General features: G+C 46.7%; 7 protein-coding genes and 1 long non-coding RNA gene across 8 annotated transcripts in view; 4 read left to right on the forward strand and 4 right to left on the reverse strand.

Moving 5' to 3' along the window:
- Nucleotides 1-66: 66 nt before the first annotated feature.
- LOC145707874 (putative maleylacetoacetate isomerase) lies at nucleotides 67-1,090 on the forward strand. The gene is given in 6 exon segments (XM_081785457.1): nucleotides 67-367; nucleotides 370-452; nucleotides 553-622; nucleotides 668-765; nucleotides 807-931; nucleotides 986-1,090. Coding segments are annotated over 6 exon segments (669 nt in total). The 5' UTR covers nucleotides 67-169; the 3' UTR covers nucleotides 1,081-1,090.
- LOC145707869 (S-adenosylmethionine synthase-like) overlaps nucleotides 1,052-18,097 on the reverse strand; it is a 75,428-nt gene continuing 58,382 nt past the window's right edge. Inside the window, exons 2-8 of the mRNA XM_081785453.1 lie at nucleotides 2,844-2,856; nucleotides 2,546-2,738; nucleotides 2,367-2,497; nucleotides 1,730-2,033; nucleotides 1,493-1,685; nucleotides 1,237-1,453; nucleotides 1,052-1,190 (exon numbers count right to left, since the gene is read on the reverse strand). Coding sequence (XP_081641579.1) covers nucleotides 1,088-1,190; nucleotides 1,237-1,453; nucleotides 1,493-1,685; nucleotides 1,730-2,033; nucleotides 2,367-2,497; nucleotides 2,546-2,738; nucleotides 2,844-2,854 — 1,152 coding nt within the window. The 5' untranslated portion in view covers nucleotides 2,855-2,856 and the 3' untranslated portion in view covers nucleotides 1,052-1,087. The remainder of the gene's footprint in view (nucleotides 1,191-1,236; nucleotides 1,454-1,492; nucleotides 1,686-1,729; nucleotides 2,034-2,366; nucleotides 2,498-2,545; nucleotides 2,739-2,843; nucleotides 2,857-18,097) is intronic.
- On the reverse strand, nucleotides 4,097-6,248 carry LOC145707373 (uncharacterized). Its single transcript, XM_081784895.1, has 2 exons — nucleotides 4,418-6,248; nucleotides 4,097-4,374 (listed from the first exon to the last, which is right to left on the reverse strand). Exons 1-2 carry the CDS (start codon nucleotides 6,208-6,210, stop codon nucleotides 4,278-4,280), a joined length of 1,890 nt encoding a protein of 629 aa, XP_081641021.1. The 5' UTR covers nucleotides 6,211-6,248; the 3' UTR covers nucleotides 4,097-4,277.
- LOC145707376 (uncharacterized) lies at nucleotides 6,307-6,654 on the reverse strand. Its single transcript, XR_014134750.1, has 3 exons — nucleotides 6,557-6,654; nucleotides 6,405-6,515; nucleotides 6,307-6,363 (listed from the first exon to the last, which is right to left on the reverse strand). It is a non-coding gene; the product is annotated as an uncharacterized LOC145707376 (long non-coding RNA).
- Nucleotides 9,727-10,706, reverse strand: LOC145706962 (uncharacterized). Its single transcript, XM_081784426.1, has 2 exons — nucleotides 10,647-10,706; nucleotides 9,727-10,601 (listed from the first exon to the last, which is right to left on the reverse strand). Exon 2 carries the CDS (start codon nucleotides 10,510-10,512, stop codon nucleotides 9,727-9,729), a length of 786 nt encoding a protein of 261 aa, XP_081640552.1. The 5' UTR covers nucleotides 10,513-10,601; nucleotides 10,647-10,706.
- Nucleotides 11,541-12,424, forward strand: LOC145709487 (uncharacterized). Its single transcript, XM_081787177.1, has 2 exons — nucleotides 11,541-12,065; nucleotides 12,208-12,424. Exons 1-2 carry the CDS (start codon nucleotides 11,785-11,787, stop codon nucleotides 12,362-12,364), a joined length of 438 nt encoding a protein of 145 aa, XP_081643303.1. The 5' UTR covers nucleotides 11,541-11,784; the 3' UTR covers nucleotides 12,365-12,424.
- On the forward strand, nucleotides 12,546-15,447 carry LOC145706963 (dynein axonemal assembly factor 8-like). The gene is made up of 4 exons (XM_081784427.1): nucleotides 12,546-12,773; nucleotides 13,196-14,012; nucleotides 14,183-14,911; nucleotides 15,315-15,447. The coding sequence occupies exons 1-4, from the start codon at nucleotides 12,596-12,598 to the stop codon at nucleotides 15,445-15,447; spliced, it is 1,857 nt and encodes a 618-aa protein (XP_081640553.1). The 5' UTR covers nucleotides 12,546-12,595.
- LOC145708049 (uncharacterized) lies at nucleotides 15,499-16,853 on the forward strand. The gene is made up of 4 exons (XM_081785667.1): nucleotides 15,499-15,696; nucleotides 15,739-16,267; nucleotides 16,319-16,539; nucleotides 16,801-16,853. The coding sequence occupies exons 1-3, from the start codon at nucleotides 15,595-15,597 to the stop codon at nucleotides 16,426-16,428; spliced, it is 741 nt and encodes a 246-aa protein (XP_081641793.1). The 5' UTR covers nucleotides 15,499-15,594; the 3' UTR covers nucleotides 16,429-16,539; nucleotides 16,801-16,853.

The following is an 18,097-nucleotide window of genomic DNA, read 5'->3' on the forward strand; positions in this document are numbered from 1 at the left end:
TTTCTCGTTTATTTTTTGCAGGCTTTTCTCGTGAACAAGAGTTCGCCCCTTTTGTCCTGCGAGTTGATTTTCGCCGGGCAAGTGAGCTTGTTTGCGAGAGCTCAGATTGGCTACTTTACGCTCTGAATTCGTTTTCGCCAATTCAATTTTCAATTTTGCTGAAAAGAGAATGAGCAACTCGAAAATCCTGCTTTACGGGTACCCCGCTTCCTCCGCCACCTGGCGCGTGCGGGCCGCCATGATCTACAAAAAAGTCGACTTCGAGGAGAAAATGATCGACATCAACGTCGGTGACGCGGGCTTTACAGCGAAGGTCAACCCGATGGGCTTTGTTCCCGCCGTAAAGTTTCCTCAAAACGAAGAGGCTCTTTTGAATCGCTCCCGATCATGGAGCTTCTTGATCAACTCTATCCCGAGCAGCCGATTCTACCCAAGGATCCATTTCAACGAGCCAGGAAAGAGTTTCCCCTTTGACCCCTTAATTTCAGTTTCATTAGTAATGATTTGTTTATACAGTAATCTTCTCAGTTAATCTTAATTGGGAAGCAAAAACAGATGTCGCCAAATCACGGAAATAGTCAATTCCGGCATGCAGCCATTGCAGAATCCCTTCATGATCAAGGTCAATAATGAATAACTAGATTTTTCCCTTCAAATAAAAACTCAGCTTGCTGGACTGGAGGGCGATGCAAAGAAGGAGTTCATGGAGTTTACTCAAAACCGCGGGCTCAGAACGCTCGAGTCCCTTGTCGGCGAAAAATTCTGGTAAAAATAAACAAAATAAAGGAAGAACAAGATGATTTCAGCGTTGGGGATCATTTGACAATCGCGGACTTTGCTTTCGTTCCTCAAATTCGCAATCTGGTCGACCGCTGGAACATTTCCATCGACGCGTATCCGAAAGTCAAGGCTCTTTACGAGAACCTCAAGGGTTGGTTTTTTAATTTTGATTTTGCATTTTGTTTATCATTTTTTTCAAATTCAGAAATGGAGTGCATCGCTCAAGCTCATCCAAAAATCAGAAGATGGATTAATCCTTTTCAAATTCGAATTGATGATTGTTTATTTAATAAAATCTAAATGAAAATTACAGCTCGAGAGTTTTTGGCGTTTCCCAAGAGAATCCTTCTCGTCCAAAATGGCCATAAGCAGTTGTCGGTCGGAAGATGGGCTTGCGGAGGCCAAGTGCTCTGAAAGTAAAGTTGAGATAATTCCTCCTTGTTGTCGATTGATTACTTGACGATGGCTCCGGGTCGGAGGTCGAAGTTCTTCTTGACGATTTCGGAGAGCTCGGCATTGCTCTTCTCGGAGGTGCCGTAGCTGTCGACGTGGATTGAGGTGGGCTGGGCGACACCGATCGCGTAGGAGACTTGGACGAGGACGCGCTTGCAGAGACCGCCTTTGACCAGCGACTTGGCTACCCAGCGAGCGGCGTAAGCGGCAGATCGATCGACTACGAGATTGGACTAAACAAAGAGAACGCTTCTCTTACCCTTGGTGTAATCTTTTCCGGAGAAAGCTCCACCGCCGTGGGCTCCCCATCCGCCATAAGTGTCGACGATGATTTTTCGCCCGGTGAGGCCAGCATCGCCTTGAGGACCGCCAATGACGAATCGACCTGAGGGCTGGAGATGGTAGATCGTGTTCTCGTCGATCAGATGAGCGGGAATAACTGCGTCAATGATCTAAGCAATTTTTACCAGAAAAAACTTTGAATGTCTTTTTGAACCTTGGACTTGAGCTGGGCTCGTTGCTCTTCGAGGGTGATCTCTTCAGCGTGCTGGACGGAAATGACGACTGTGTGGACTCGAGTGGGAATGACTTCGCCATTTCGCAGCTCGTGTTCGCAGGTGACCTGTGTCTTCGAATCAGGTCGCAGCCACTCGCAAGAGGGATCCGTCTTCCTTAGCTCGGCCATTTTTCGGTTCAAGTTGTGCGCCAAAGAAATCGTCAGCGGCATGCACTCTTCTGTCTCGTTGGTAGCGTAGCCAAACATCAAGCCCTGATCACCAGCGCCAACATCGTCATCGTCTCTGAATTTGACTTTTTTATTGAGGGCATAATCAGACACTACTGGTAATAAAAATGTGTTTTCATTTTCATAAGTTATGTTTTTACTTGATAATATGTAATTGCTGATCAAATGGTTTTACACGAACTGATCATGTCACTTATATAATTACCATCTCTTAATTATGATGAAATCTGGGCTCAGCAACCTGAGTCAGGTATTCAAATTTGAATGAAAACGAAGCCTTGCGGCTTTGTCTTAAAAAAAGCCGCTAGGCGGCTTTCCATTTATGCTCTTGAAAACCTGGTTTTTACACAGGTTTCGTATCAGTATTTTGTCTCAAATGATTCATTACCTGTCGATGTGAACACCTTGAGCAATATCAGGAGATTGTTCTTCCAACGCGACGAGGATGTTGCAAGTCTTGTAGTTGAAACCCTTGTCGTCGGAGTCGTAGCCAATGTCTTTGATAGCTCCTCGGATGACCTACGGGTAGGATTGATGTTTTCAAGGAAGAAGCACTTGATTCCTTACAGATTGGTAATCAACATTTGCTTTGGAAGAAACTTCGCCGCAGACCATGATCATGCCTGTCTTGGCGACGGATTCGCAAGCAACCTTGGCATTTGGGTCCTGGGCGAGGTGAGCGTCGAGGACGGCATCGGAGACGCAATCGCAGATCTTGTCCGGATGGCCTTCGCCAACCGACTCAGAAGTAAACAGAAACCTGAAAAGAACGAAGCCTGACTGATCAAATCAACTTGGAAATCCACTTTAGACTCGAAGACTCTAGAATTTCGAAGCGCTCTCTAACTTTGCATGAAAATCTTACTTGTCCGACATGATGCTGATGATCTGATACGACGATGATCAAAACTCGAATAAAATAGCCGACTCTCGAATCCGCCCCACTATAAAACAAGGGCAGCACAGGCGGCGACACGATATTTTAATGGGCGGGGCGACAATCAAGAATACCAGCTGTGCACCTTCTCCCGATCTCGATTCAGAGCTTTCCCGTTCTCACAAGACTCCAACGCCCACAGCGACGATGACCTAATTCGTTATCGAACTCGAGTACTACCGGCATTTACAACTTCCCAATTACACAACTCGTTTTTCAATTTTTCATTTTTTCTAAAGTTTATTTCAGCTACTCTGCTACTTCTAGGCGAAAGTCACTCATCATTCGTATTCATAAATGGGATTGTGGCCACGAGAAAAGAATAAATTGCGCTTCTTGACTGAATGACTGGAGTCTGGGCTCGGCAACCTGAGTAGAAAACGTGAGTCAGGCTCTGGAAGAGCTAAAATGAAAAGCCGCGTAGCGGGATGTCGGGCTCGTAGGGTCTGCCAGACCCGGGGTCTGCAAAAACAGACCCGGGGTCTGCAAATGCAGACCCGGGGTCTGCAAATGCAGACCCGGGGTCTGCACTGACGAGCAAAATTTTGGCTTCTTTGGCCCGTTTTGATTTAGAAATGTTCAAAGATGAAGTCTTCTCTAAGATCAGGCGCGAAGCGCATGAAAGCGCCTGTTCAATGTAAAATTCTGATACATTTTTTTCATGTGCAGACCCGCGGTCTGCATTTTGCAGACCCGGGGTCTGCATGCAGACCCTACGCGCCCTACATCCGCGTAGCGGCCTTTTTAAAAACAAAGCCGCAAAGGAGTTTAAAGAAAATTTATATTGTTTATTTTCGAAGCGGCTTCGTTTCTTAAAAAGCCGCTAGGCGGCTTTTCATTTAAGCTCTTCCAGATCCTGACTCAGGTTTTCTACTCAGGTTGCCGAGCCCAGTCTGGAGTGGATCGTCTTCGAAAGTTGTCTCATAAATCTAAAGCTCTTTTTATTTCTAGCCTTTTTGAGAACTTACTTCATCGGATCCTTGTAGCCACTTGTCAGGTCGAAAATGAAAAAGGCAAAAGTGAACAAAGTCAAATTCATCTTCTCCGGATAATTTTTGTTTGAAGAATTGCTTGAAATAGATGTTCTTTTATGTGCATTCTGGAATAAATCATTCATCAAATCGGCACCTAATGAGAGGTATTAATGCATTTGGATGGCCCACATCTGTCTTTTTATGAGACAAGGTCACCGCAGTATCAGACGATTTTACGCCTCTCAAAACCTCAGAAAATTACGGGAGAAGCCTTCCTTCATAGGAAACAGCTTACTTTGTTTTTATTTGTATTCTTGCATTAATTTTCAATTAAAAAGAGTGAAAAACAGAAATTTTCTGAATCTGGATTTATTGGCAAGGGCTGTGTTTAGTGTAAGAGTTCGTTTTCAATCCAGTCTCGGATTGGCAGCATTCCAGTGAGTACTCCGACGTTGCCTTCCTCGTAGCAAGTGTCGAACTCGTCGCTAAAAAGGCAATTTTTAATATCTTGAATGAAAACAATCCAACCGGGTAAATAATCCAGCGAGCTCAAGTCTTCCGTTCTTGCTCTGGAAAACGGGCGAGCCGTGTTCTGTCTTGCAGACGGCGCCGTTGTCGTCTTCCATCTTCGCGTAGCACTGCTGATTCTTGTAGAGCCACGTCTTCTTGTCGCACCAGCGCGCGCTTCTCACTGTCAACTGACTCGAGAGTAGAGCGTCGTTAAAGAATCCCACGTCGTAGACCTTCTCGCCCCCGTCGATCGGAGCTGTGGGAAGACAGGCTTGACCGACACAACGAGAGTCGCAGTGTTTGAACGACTCTTCCGAAATCGACTTGTCGAATTTGATGAGACAGACGTCGTTGATCTTGCGAGAACGAAGGTACGCCGGGTGAATCACCATTTTCGACGAAACCAGGTCGAAATAATAGGGTCCGAATGAGACGCGCACTTCTTTGGCGTAATTGCAGCATTGTGCAGTTGTTATCACTGCGCGGTCGCTGATCACAGTCGAGAAACAGGGCCAACTGGAGGAGTCATCGGAGAACCAAGCGTCGGCGACAGGAGTGAGATCATTTTTGAACGTTCTCGACTTGCCGATCACGTCTTCCCACTTCTGGGCCGGCTGCGACGATGAGAAATGATTGTCAAAGTCGGAGCAGAACTCCAAACTGCCCGGAATCATGTCGTACTTGGCATAAGCCACTTCTCGCGCTCCTCCGCCAACAGTCGTACTTGAAACGGCTGTAGTAGAAGTCGCCGCTTGTGAAGTTGTCGAAGCGGTGGCACTTGTCGTTGTTGGATCGGTTGCGAAGCAGCAAAACTTGACATCAGCTTCGATGCAGAGTCCATCGCCATCGACCAAGGAACAATTTACACCAAAAGTGGGCGGAATCAACGATCTGCTGGTGTCAAACGACATCTGCCCACCTCTGATCGCGCCGCAAACTTGATCCGCTGTTGCTTGATTCAATAGATTTGCGAAGCCATTCGACGGGGCCGGCACCCATTCCGATTCAACTGTCTCCCAGGGCTCCACTGTACTGTCGTTGTTGTGGTTTGTCGGACAATCAGGGTAGATTGTCGGAGTATTGACCCAATCGTGAGAATATATGTCGATGTTGCCCGTGTTGGTGATCACTGGTCCCATTGTAGTTGTTGTTGATGTCGTTGTGGGAGATGTTGTCGACGTTGTAGTTGTTGAATTTTTGGTGGTGGTGGAGGTTGTCGTCATCGTTGTCGTCGTGTTTGTTGTTGTGCTCGTAGTTGCCGTTGATGTTGTTGTTGTGGGAGATGTAGTCGTCGTTGTAGTTGTTGAAGTGGTGGATGCAGTTGAAGTTGAAATCGTTGTACTCGTCGTTGTTGGATTAGTTGCGAAGCAGCAGAACTTAACATCCGCTTCGATGCAATTTCCATCGACGACCAAGGTACAGTTAACCCCAAAACTCGGTGGAATCAAAGATCTGCTTGTGTCGAATGTCATCTGCCCACCTCTGATCGCGGCGCAAACTTGATCCGCTGTTGCTTGATTTAGCAAATTTGCGAATCCATTTGATGGAGCAGGAATCCATTCCGATTCTACTGTTTCCCAAGGCTCGACTGTACCGTCATTATTGTGACTTGTCGGACAGTCGGGATAGATTGTCGGGGTGTTGACCCAGTCATGTGAGTAAATGTCGATGTTGCCCGTGTTGGTGATGACTGGCCCCATTGTAGTTGTAGTTGTAGATGCTGTCGATGTCGTTACATTCATCGGAGCACTAGCCAAGTTCATAACGCTGAACCAAAAAGAAAGAAAAAAAGATAAAAAAAAATGTGCCATGAAAAATAGATTGCCATAAAAATCACTATTGTTTGCCTTTCAAAAATCATTTTTGCCATGTTTTTTTTTTGTTAATTGTGAAATTTCGAACTCTCCCTAGTTGTTGTTGGAGCACTTGTGGAAGCACTGGTCGTCGAAGTAGTTGTTGATGTCCTGAAAAGAATAGAGATGTTTTCCCGATAGCAGGATCTTACGTTGTCGAGGTTGTTGTCGATGCAGTTGTTGTCGATGTTGTTGTTGAGGTCGTTGAAGTTGTAGTACTTGTGGTCGTACTTGTTGCTGTTGTGGAAGTCGTGGTACTCGTTCTAAATTCAAATATGAAAACGAGTCATTTATTTTTTCTTACGTTGTTGAGGTCGTAGAAGTACTCGTGCTCGCTGTCGTGGAAGTCGTCGAGGCTGTAGTTGTAGAAGTGCTTCATTTAGAGTTCGAAAATCATTTCAAAGAAAAAAAAAACATGGCATTTGTCGAAAAAAAACTGGCATTTTCAAAAAAAAGATTGTATAAATGGCATTTTCGGCAAAAAAACGACTCTTGGTTGAAAAAAAAATCAATCAAATTATCGAGAAAAATCAAAACTCTCACTTGTCGTGGTAGGAGGCGCCGTGGCTGGGCAGAATCCGTTCTTCATTGCAGTGAGTATGTCGCCCATTTGGACCTCTCGGCTGCAGTACTTGCCCTCGATATGAATAGGCGTCGAGCAAGGAACAGTCCTCTCGCCGAACTCGTCCAGGCACAAGTCGTTCAAATCATTTTCGAAGTAAGCATAGCATCTCCACTGCGGAAACTGTCCATTTTTGTTCACTCCGAATCGAGCCTTCATTTGTCCTTCGACGCTTTTCGCCTTGTTGCAGAAGAAATCGGAAGATTCGGGCGCACTTGGGCTCATGAAACTGCAGTACTCGTCGAGCACTTCTTGGTAGCGCCTTACTCCGGCGTTTTCTTGAATTATTGCTTCAAGTTCGGCCGTTCGAGGGCAGTAAACAGCATCTGCCGGATTCGGCTCCAAGCAGGACGTCATTTCTCCCCAATCATTGACGCAATTTTCGGCTGAGGAGGTTTTCAAGTAGCCATAGCACCTCCACGCAGGCGCTGCGTCGTTTTTGTTGAGACCATAACGAGCGACCATTTTGAGACCGTGGGCCTCGGTTTTCGATGCTTTTTGACAAAAGAACTCTCCTTCGCCAGTTGAAGACATTTGTGAGCAGTAGGCGTCGAGTTTTTCTTGAAGATGGCAGTAGGGTTGAATTGGAATGCTTGAAGTCGTAGTTGTCGTTTTTTCAGTCGTAGAAGTAGTTGAAGTGGTTGTTGGAGCCGGCGCCAAGCAGCAGAACTTGACCTGTGCTTCGACGCAATAACCGTCAGTAACCTGGGTGCAGTTAACGCCAAAGAGAGGCGGAATCACTGATTTCCCTGTCGATGCTTTTTCAGTCGCAAATGGGATCTGCTCGGCTCTTATAGCGTCGCAAACTTGGTCAGCTGTTGCGCTATTGAGCAAATTAACGACGGCATTCGATGGAGCGTCGATCCAGCCGGACTCGACAGTCTCCCAGGACTCGACGGTACTGTCGTTGTTATGATTCGTTGGACAGTCGGGGTAGATTGTCGGCGTGTTGATCCAATCGTGGGAGTAAATATTGATATCACCCGTGTTGATGATCCATCCGCTTCCAAGAGTTGTAGTTGTAGTTGTAGTAGTCGTGGTAGTAGTGGTGGTCGTCGTCGTTGTCGTCTTTGTCGTCGTTGTCGTCGTCGTTGTCGTCGTCGTGGTCGTCGTCGTGGTCGTCGTCGTCGTCTTCGTGGTTGTAGTAGTCGTGGTCGTTGTCGTTGTTGACGTAGTCGTAGATGTAGTGGTTGTCGTTGGAGCAGCCGTAACAGGGCAAAGTCCATTTTGCAAGGACGTAATTATTTCTGGAATTTCAAATTCTTTGGTGCAGTACTTTCCATCAACATGTACAGGAGTGCTACAGGGAACAGAAGCTTCACCGAAACTATCCAAGCAAAAATCTCCAAGATCGTCATGGAAATACGCATAGCAACGCCATATTGGATTCGCTCCATTTTTGTTGACTCCGAATCGAGCTCTCATAGTTCCATCAACGACGCCAGATGCGCGGGCGCAGTAGAACTCGCTCGTATCATCCACGTTAGCACTCATTTGGCTACAGTAATCATCGAGTACTTCTTGGTAGCGTCTTTCGCCCATACTTCCTGCAATGATAGCTTCGATCTCTTCAGTTTTCCCACAATAAAACCGTCTTCGCCGACCGGCTCGCTGCAAAAGTCAGTTCGCCCCAATCATCGACGCAACTTTCCGAATTTGTGTCCGAACGAGTGTAGGCATAACAGCGCCAAGCTGGAACTGCTCCATTTTTATTGAGTCCGTAACGCGCCACCATTTTCATTCCCCTTTCTTCTACAATCGATGCTTTTGCGCAGAGATGGTCGCTTGTGGCAGTTTGAGAGGAGGACATTTGACCGCAGAAATCGTCGAGTTTCTCTTGGAGATAGCAAAACGGCTGGATTGGCGCTGTTGTTGTCGAAGTCGATGTAGTTGTCGTTGTTGTGGTTGTCGTGGTTGTTGTTGTAGTAGTTGTAGTAGTTGTCGTACTGGTTGTAGAAGTAGTTGAAGTAGTAGTTGTCGATGTCGTTGTTGTTGTCGTGATTTCAGGGCAGTCGCCGGCGGTAAGATTCCCGATAATCCAATTCATCTCCACGTCTCTCGTACAGTATTTACCATTGGAAGGGATTGGATCCGCGCACATTGCTGTAAATTCTCCTTGATCGTCGAGGCAAGCATTAGATTCTGTATTCTCAAACTGCCCGTAGCATCTCCACATCGGATTCGCTCCATTTGCATTCACATCAAATCTAGCTTTCATCATTCCCTCGAATCCCTTTGCTCTGTTACACAAGAATTCTCCGCTTCCATCTGGCGACATTTTACTGCAGTAGTCATCTAGGGCAGCTTGGAACGAACCGCAGCCTGGCTCGGATGGGCCGGTTGTTGTTTCAGTAGAGAACGCGTTTGTCGAAGTCGTGGAAGATGAAGTTGTTGTAAAGATCGCGCAAGATGTAAGTACAGTTGTAATGATTCCTTCCAGCTGCTCGGTTCTAGTGCACAACGAGCCACTCTCGAAGTTTGGATCAGAACAACCAACGTTTGTTCTCTTGCCATCGAGGCCGATACACGCCTCTGTGGTGGAACTATCGTAAAGGGGACCGTAGCATCTCCAGCCATAATTGCCCCCACTTGCGTTCGGTCCGAAGCGAGCGACCATTCTCCCTTCGTATCCCCTCGCTCGATTGCATTTGAATTCACTTCCATCTGGAGCATCTGGACTCATTTGAGCGCAATAAGCGTCCATCTCCGCTTGAACTGGGCATTCTAGCGGCTCGTCGTAGCATTCAGCTAGAGCGGCGTCAATAATTTCCTGCATCTCCTCCGGCCGGGTGCAATATCTGCCTCCTTCAGAAGTGGGGTCGCTGCAGTCCGAAGCCGTGAAACTTCCGTCCTCAGCGATGCAGGCTGGCAGGTCCTCCTCCATTTTCGTTGAGGCCGTATCTCGCCACCATGGTTCCTTCAAAGCCTTTCGAACGGCCGCAGAGATTGCTCCCGACGCCAGTTGGAGACATCAACTTACAGTAGTCGTCCAGTCGCTGTTGAATATTGCATGTCGGCGCGGCAGTAGAAGTCATCGCCGTCGTCGAAGTCGTCACGTTTGCAGTAGCATCACATGCCGTATTGGCAATGATTTCCTCCATGGCCTTCGATCGGGCGCAATAGTCCGCTTTCCAGGGGTTCACTTCTGTGCACCCTTCGCTCGTCATCTCTCCCGCTTCGTCCAAGCAGCCTTCGATTGTCGTCTTGTCCCAGATCTCTCCGTAGCATCTCCAGGCATAGCCGCCGCCTTTCCTGTTGACGTGATATCGAGCGACCATGTTTCCTTCGAAACCCTCGGCGCGTGGGCATTCGAAGTCGCCCGTTCCATTCGGCGACATCTGCGAACAGAAATCGTCGAGTCGCTGCTGAAACTGGCACTGGCAAGCTGTCCTGAGCACTTCTTCCATTTCCGCAACGCGGTTGCAATAGTGCCCATCGCCGTGGATCGGATCGGAGCAGCCCTCGGCCGTCAATTCTCCATCAGGACCGATACAAGCGGCGGTCTCGTTCGACATCGAGGTGTATCTGTAACATCGCCAGCCCGGGTTCTCGCCGTTTTTATTCAAGCCGTATCGTGCGACCATTTTGCTCTTGGCCTTTGCACATTTGAAGGGAAAGGCAGGCGCGTCTGGATGCATCTGAGCGCAGAAATCGTCCAGAATTTGTTGATAATTGCAATTTCGCGGCTTCCCCGCTGTCCATAATTCCGACAAACGAGCGCTTTCATCTTTGAAAAGAAGGTTAATCATCTTGGATCATTCCTCTAGTTTACCTTTTCTAGCAGCTTTGGACTGCGAAAAAGCAGCAGAAACTGCAAGCTGCCTCTCATAGCCAGCTCTCTTGACGACTGATAAAGAAAATTTTCATTTCATGCATACCCAACTCGGCAATTCATCAAACTGCTGCATAATGCGGTCGCCAAGTAAATGGTAAAACCTGAATGACGAGCATCTCAGGCGCCTTCGAAAAGAGCATAAGATCTAATTCAATGCCCTTTTCAAAGTTTCGCCGCGAAAAGCACTTTCTTCGGAGCATTTTGGAACGACTAGAAAATGAGCATCAACGAGGAGCACTTTCATATATTCCTTCCAAAAAGCACCTTTTTGTTTGCATTTTTTTGAGAGGCTTTTGTTTGATTTTCCTTTTCTTTTTGTTTGAGGCGTTCTATTTAGTAGCTCGAGCGATGAGCAATTCAAAAATGCGCGATGAAAAAATCGAGAAATTCGAAAAAAATTCGTTGAAAAACGAAATCACCAAAAAAGGTGATTTTTGAGAAGCTGGGGGAAGAGGGAAGTTTGGTTGGAAGTCGAGCTGGGCCGCGGCACGTGCCTGGAATGCGCGGCTCTAATTCGGCATTTCCGTCTGATCCTTGCGCCAATCAACACCTGCTAATTGCGGTCAGCATCGAGCAGCACTCCTCTACGTCACTGCCAGTCCTGCTGCTGACGCAAGCAGTCAAATCAGAGAGAAACCAGCTTATCTCAAAAGTGGGAACAAACACTTGGGCAAGTTCAACCCTCTTTTACTTCAGGAAAGGCTTCTTATCAAGAACTTGGGGATAATCTCCGGATTAGAATTTCTTTTCAAATTTTCAAGATTTTCAAGCTTTTCAAGTTTTTCAAGATTTTCAATCTTAGTTTCAAAAAAGAAGTCATTCATAAGCAGCGGCGCTAGAAAATCCAACCAGCTGGCGCTCCAACCACTGCCAACAACGCCACCACTGCCTGCTTCCTTTTCCGCTCGAAAATCATCATGCTCAAGAACTTTCACTCACTGGGTGATGTGCTCGACCATGAAGATCAAATCCCCCTTATTTGCTGCCTGGCCTGGGAAGAGCGATTAGGAGAGCGTGGAGATACATCGACAGTGAGGAGGAGGATTCCAGCGAGGAGGAGAGTGATGAAGAAATCATGGAGGAAAGCTCGAATTTCGAGAAAGGAGAGACGATGGAAACGGAAGAGGACTGTTGCTACGAAGCTGACTCGGAAACGGAGGAGAGCGAGGAGGAGTGTTACCCGGGAACTCCATCTACCGGCGACGAGACATCTTCGGAGGACGACCAATTCGACCTCAAAGAGATGTACGACAGGGGCAAGGTGCCAAAGGAGCTCGATTTCCCCGGCGCCTTGTGGCGGGGACCTAATCTCGTCGTCATCGAAAATAACGGATTGAAGCGACTCGGCGCTGTCAAGTAAGAAAAATTCATCCTTGATTTTTCCTCCTTTCAGAATTTTACAATTTTCCAATCTCTAGAAAGCCGCATTGATCCTCTCATGCGCCTTCTATTGGAAATTCTAGATCTGAGCCTTGTAAACACACTTTTCTCTCTTTAGGCGAAAGTTGAAGGAAATCGAGAGAGAAGGACTGTCCGACAGCGAGTTGAATTACCAAGAAGAGAAGAAGTTCTTGATCGAGAGCAAGCACGCGCTCATAAAGGAAAAGAGTCTGCTCGTTGTTATCTCCTGCTTTTTTTTCGTAGCTTTAGATTAGTATTGAAGAATCTGTGCATACTTTTTGAAAAAGAAGAGTTTGCAGCTGGTGAAGCTGCGCGCCGAGAAGTTCTCTCAGAAGGATTGGATTACTACTATTACCTTTAGTTCTGTCACCTACAGTAGATAGAAAACCAGATAGACCTGTTTAAAAAAGCCTCGAATTTGAATGTTTAAGATGATGGAGTACTGAAAGGGTTGCTTAGTTGTAATCCGAGAGTAGCCGCCGCTGATGAACATCGACATCGACTCGGAGCAAGAATTCATTCCAGCGACGCCGCCCGAAATGGTCGAAATGGAGAAAGTGTCCACTTCCATCGTCCGCGACGAAAAACTCTTCGCCACTTCCCGCTTCATGTTCGCCAGACCGGACACTGAAGACGAAAAAGATCCTGCTTTCAAAACACTTGGTAAGCAACAACATCGTTTTTTAGGCCCGGCAGCCTGTGTGGAAAACCTGAGTCAGGGTCTGAAGAGCTAAAATTAAAAGCCGCGAATCGGCTTTTTTAAACGAAGCCGCATATGATATTGTTCCGGCTTTTCATTTAGGCTCTTTCAGAACCTGACTTAGGTTTGACACACAGGTAGCAAAGACCAAAAGTTGCAAGGATAAATTAAGATTTTGTCACTTTCTGGCTTTTTAGAAAATTGGAAAAGTTTCTGGAGCTTGTGGAAAAAATAGCAGAGGGCAGTTACTTTTTAATCGAGTAAATATGACAAGCGAAAAAAAGGGTTTGATTTTTGGTGTTTTTTGTAATCAACAAGTGTCGTGGAAGGTGTGTTTGGTGAAAAGCGAAAGAAATTTCGCTAGGTATAATTAGATTTATTTTAGAAAATGCTGGCATGAATCTCTTCTCCGCGCTCAAAGTGGCGCATGACCAGCCCAGTCCGATGGCCAACTCGAAGAGCATTGAGTTCCACTCTAACTCAGCCAAGCCAGCTTCCAAAAAGAGCTCCAAATCGAAGAAGAAGGGCTCCAAAGGGTCCTCCAACAACAACAACAACAACTCTAAAAATACGAAAAACGAGGAGCCCCCGCGACCGAGTTTCTCCGAGTTGAATTTGCCGATTCTGTTCGATCCTGAAATGTCCGGACGCGAAATTCCGCGAAGCTTGCCACCTGCCAATCTGGAGCACGCGATTCTGCTCACTGTCAGGCTCGAAGCACTTGGCGTAATCGCCGCTGCTGATCAAAAGGCAAACGCTAAACACTCGGCTCAAAAGCTCGAGTTCGATCTAACGTACGCGTTTTTGATCACGTGGCTGCTCCAGCTGGTCCCCAAGTATCACGATTTCGCAGAAGGCGAGCCGGTCTCCCCGCTTCAGGACGAAGTGCCCTTCAACGTACTTGGCTTCGACGTTCGCGGCCGCGGTGGCGACTTATATCTCAACATCTCCGTCGTCGTCAAGAAAGAAAAGGAGCCCGAGCAGCGCCAGAAAAAGGGAAAGAACAAGCAACAGTCGTACTTCAACGAGTTGAGCAACACGGTCAAGAAGTACCTCAACGCAGTCACCATCATGGAAGTCGTCAGCTCGGTTTGGCAATCGGAGGAAGGGGCAACGCTGCACAAGCTCACCAACCTCACTGATGTCACCTGGAGCGAGAAGAAACTCGGCAATTTCATCCAAGTTTCTACTGATAGGAATCGGCTTATTTTTGTTTTTTACTCAATTGAAAGTAACTACAATGAGTTCTTTCAAGTTTTCTGTTCGATTGGCTTTATTGAAGCTTCGACCAATCAGCACGCCGGATGAAAATGTTCACTATCCGATGAACTCGCTGTAAGAACATAAAACATTTCATTAAAAGCCGAAAAAGCAATGCGATTTCGCGCATTTTCGGCAACAGTCAATACGATCTCGAGTTCGGTCTCGTCGGGGAGCCACCGGTTAACATTTCCCAGATCAACAACACGAGCGCGATTCCTCTTGAAAATGCGTTTGGATTGATCCACGGCGGCGCCTTCGCTTACGGCTGGCCGATCATGGAGATGTTTCTGCGCATCCAGGCCGAGTGCATGGACATTTCCGCGCTGCGCCTTGTCTGGATCGTCAAGTCTGAGTACAACGCCGTCACTCTCTCGCAAACCTACACGGACGAGAACTTGGAACGGAACAACGCCTTCGTCCCGGCCTTGGCGATCGGAGTGCGCGGCTTCAACGCCTGCCAAATGTGGCAAGACATCTGCGGCCCGCGAAACGTCAAGGTCGCCCAGTTCACCGACTCTAACAGTCTCTCGGCGAACCACGGCGACTACCTCTTCCAGAAGCTCTATCTCTCGCAAGCGAGCCTCCACCAGCTCAAAGAGATCCGCACTGAGAGCGAAATGCTCATGAGCCAAGTGAGCGACACCTGCCTCTTCTACGCGCCGCGCAGCCCGAACCGCAGCCACGAGCAGTACAGTCTCTTCTTCGGCGGCGAGGTGCACATCTACTCCCTCAAAAGAACAAACTCACTGTCGAATCGATCCGGGCGGAGTGCAGAGACCACTTCTGCTCTTACCACGACCCAAGCTCCATTGTTTTCTTCGTCAGCCATCGACTTCCTGTAAGAATCATTATTTTTTTGATAGAAAAATTTAAAATAATTACTTTTCAATTCTTAAATTCTCGGCTACCTGTGTAAAAACCTGAGTCAGGTTCTGAATAGCCAACGCAGCTTTTCATTTCAGCTCTTTCAAACCCTGACTCAGGTTTTCTACACAGGTTCCTGAGTCCAGCTAAAGACCCCTAAAAGGGTTCTTTTCTTGAAGCAGATTAGACTATATTTCCAAAATCAATTATTATAGCTAAAATCAAACACGCCAGTTTGGGAAGCATAATTTTAAATAAACATAAATCCGATATTTTCCCTTTTTGGAGCGCGCTCGTGTTTGCCGCTAAACAGGCTATTATTCCGCTTTTCGTAAAATTTTGATGCATTTATTTTTCGCCAAACAAGCACTTTTTAGCTGCGCTACTTGGGCGATTTTACGCGAAACTTGCAGAACTACGGCTGCTCCATCCAGGCCATTAGAAGAGTTTCTGCTTCCGCGTCTTCGAATCTCTCTAGGAACTGGCTCAAAGAAAAACACACAGATTTAATTACAGAAAATTCTCAAAAGAAAAAATCTTGTTGAGCCGCTTGAAAGTCTCTTCGGCGAGGGATTTGAAAAAGTGATCGGCCAAGAGGTAGGAGGCTTCTGCGTCATTGCCAAGCGCGAGAACGCGGGACTCCACTGGGTCGGGATCATGAACAGACTCAAGGAAGAGATCCTGGGCTTTCTTCTCCGCGACAAACCGGACATGATCGACGACGTCCTCCAGCACACCATCTATTGCCAGCCTCTTACTGTGAGTCCCTTTCCGCAGACCTTATTTAAAACCGTCTTTTAGGCGGAGATGGTCCGCCCTCTCCGTGATCTAATGTGCTCGAATCCGAAGATCGAGCCCTTGTCTTGGAAGCCCGTCGGCTGGTACAAAACGCTTTCTGAAAGTTGCGAGCAGACGACTTGCCTGATCATTTCCGGTCCTCACGCTCCCGCTTCGGTCGCTATAACGCTCTACGAAATATTCAGCGGCGAGAACGGTTCCTCCGATTACCAACTTTGCGATGAGCTTTCCTCTCTGCCCAACGGCGGCTTCGAACTGGTCGCCATTCGCCAAGTCTACCAAGTGACGGAATACCAAGCCCGCGAGCTGGTGAACGTCGACTACTCCGACAAGAACTACGAAGAGAGCATCAACGAGTTGTACGAAAACCCGCTGGTGGTTTTGGTGCTCCGAAGAATCGACGCGATCAAGCGAGTCGACGAGTACGTTCAATCCGTTTTCCTCAAAAGGAAAATCAAAATGACGTTCACCGACTCTGCCTCCTGGACCAGACGGGCCATTAATTGCCTGTTCTTCCCACATGAACTGGAAGGTAAAAGCCTAAGCTGCCAAAACCGACTTCAAATTAAAGCTCAATTTTCAGAAGACAATTCCTGCCGCGGCCACCTTCGATTTTGGCCAGAATCGAAAGAAAAATCCCCGAGTCTCTTTTTTCTCAAAGCGTGCCCACCCAAGTGGTGCCCTTCTTGTTGAACCCAATGGCGCACAGTTGCTTTTCGCAAGTGCTGCTCTCCCTGCTCCAGAATGTAGAAAATTGCGAACTCGTCTCGCTGAGATTGTTTCCTCAAATGGACGAAAATCAAGGTCCGAAAAACTTATTTTTAATTAATTATTATTTTTTATTTGTTTTGAGTTAAGAATTTTTGTTTTTAATAATTTTGTTAATAATTTATTTATCTTTTTATTAAATTTATCAACAATTTTTATTATCAAAATTTTAATTATTTATTTATTAAATTTTTGTTAATAATTTTTGTTTGTTGAGAGAACGGAAAAAGGCCAATTTTGATTTTTTATAAATAAAATTATTTATTAATAAACTAATTATTTATGATTGGTATTTAGGCGACCTGATCGCCCGACAATTTGAAGCTCCAGAACGTTTCCAAAACTCACAGGTAATTTTAAACTGTCTTGTTTTCGCTTTCAACAGCGAATTTGAAGGTGATGCGACGAATGTACGGAAACGTGAAGCGAAACTGCGCGGACATTTGGATGAACGGCTCTTCTGTTCTCTTCGTTGTCCGGGGCGCCGACATCTTCCGCCGGCTGACGAACTGGGCCGGCTTGGCGGATCCGGAAGAAGCGCGCATCAGCTGTCCGGGCTCGATCCGCGCTCGCTACGGCGTCGATCGGCTGAACAACGCCGTTCACTTGCCAAGGGTAATTCGCGCTCAATTTACGCGCTGTTGGTGAAATATACAATCAACTAATTATACAAGTAGTCGATTAGAGATTTAAAAGCGCGCATTATTGCTTTCTTTTCGTGTTTTTATTGCATGTCTGGAAAGGAGCGATAAATGGCCAGATAATTGACCAAAACAGAGCCCCAATTAAAATTATAAAATCGCCACAAAAAGGAGTAACAAAGGAATAATCGAAATTAAGGACATGGAGGAGAGCGAGGCACTGCTGTCTGGATTGTGCCCGGCTGGGGCAGAAGAGGAAACCACCGATTATGACATCTCCATTGAATGCGGCTCACTAGGACAGGCACACTTTTTAGCTTCCGTGTATTATTGCTACAGAGACGTCTTTTGATAACGAATTTTTCATAGAGTAGTAAAGTAATCCTGAGTCAGGTTCTGAAGAGCTGAGATAAAAAGCCGCGTTGCGGCTATTTTTAAAACGAAGCCGCGGAGCTACGCGGCTTTCCATCTCAGCTCTTCAGAACCTGACTCAGGTTTTCTTCACTAATCGATGGAAAAAATCGTCATCAAAAGATGTCTCTGTAGTAAAAATACAGGTTGTCAAGGCCCTGTAGCTTTTCTTCTGTAATCATATTTCTGTTGAGCCAATTCGAAGCCGACTTGGAGGACAGCATTCAAGAAAACATCGTGCTCGTTTTCGAACTCGAGCGCGCGGGCGAATTGATCGACCAATTCAACCGCTCCAACTTCCGCATCATCGGCTTGCGAACAGTGCGCTTCACCAGAAACACGGCGAAGAAGATCTTCAAGACGAACGCGGTGGCCAAAGCAGTCGCCAACAAACCCGTTCTTTGCGCAGTTGTCTGGAGAAGCTCGAATTGGAACGGTTTAATTTCAAGTTGAAAATTAAATTCCATTTTTTCAACTTGAAAAACCGCGAAAAAGTGTCGAGACTCTGAAGGCGCTGGACAAGGGCTTCATCTATCAATCTG

Source organism: Oikopleura dioica, chromosome XSR, assembly GCF_907165135.1.
Source record: "Oikopleura dioica chromosome XSR, OKI2018_I68_1.0, whole genome shotgun sequence".
NCBI lineage: Eukaryota > Metazoa > Chordata > Appendicularia > Copelata > Oikopleuridae > Oikopleura > Oikopleura dioica.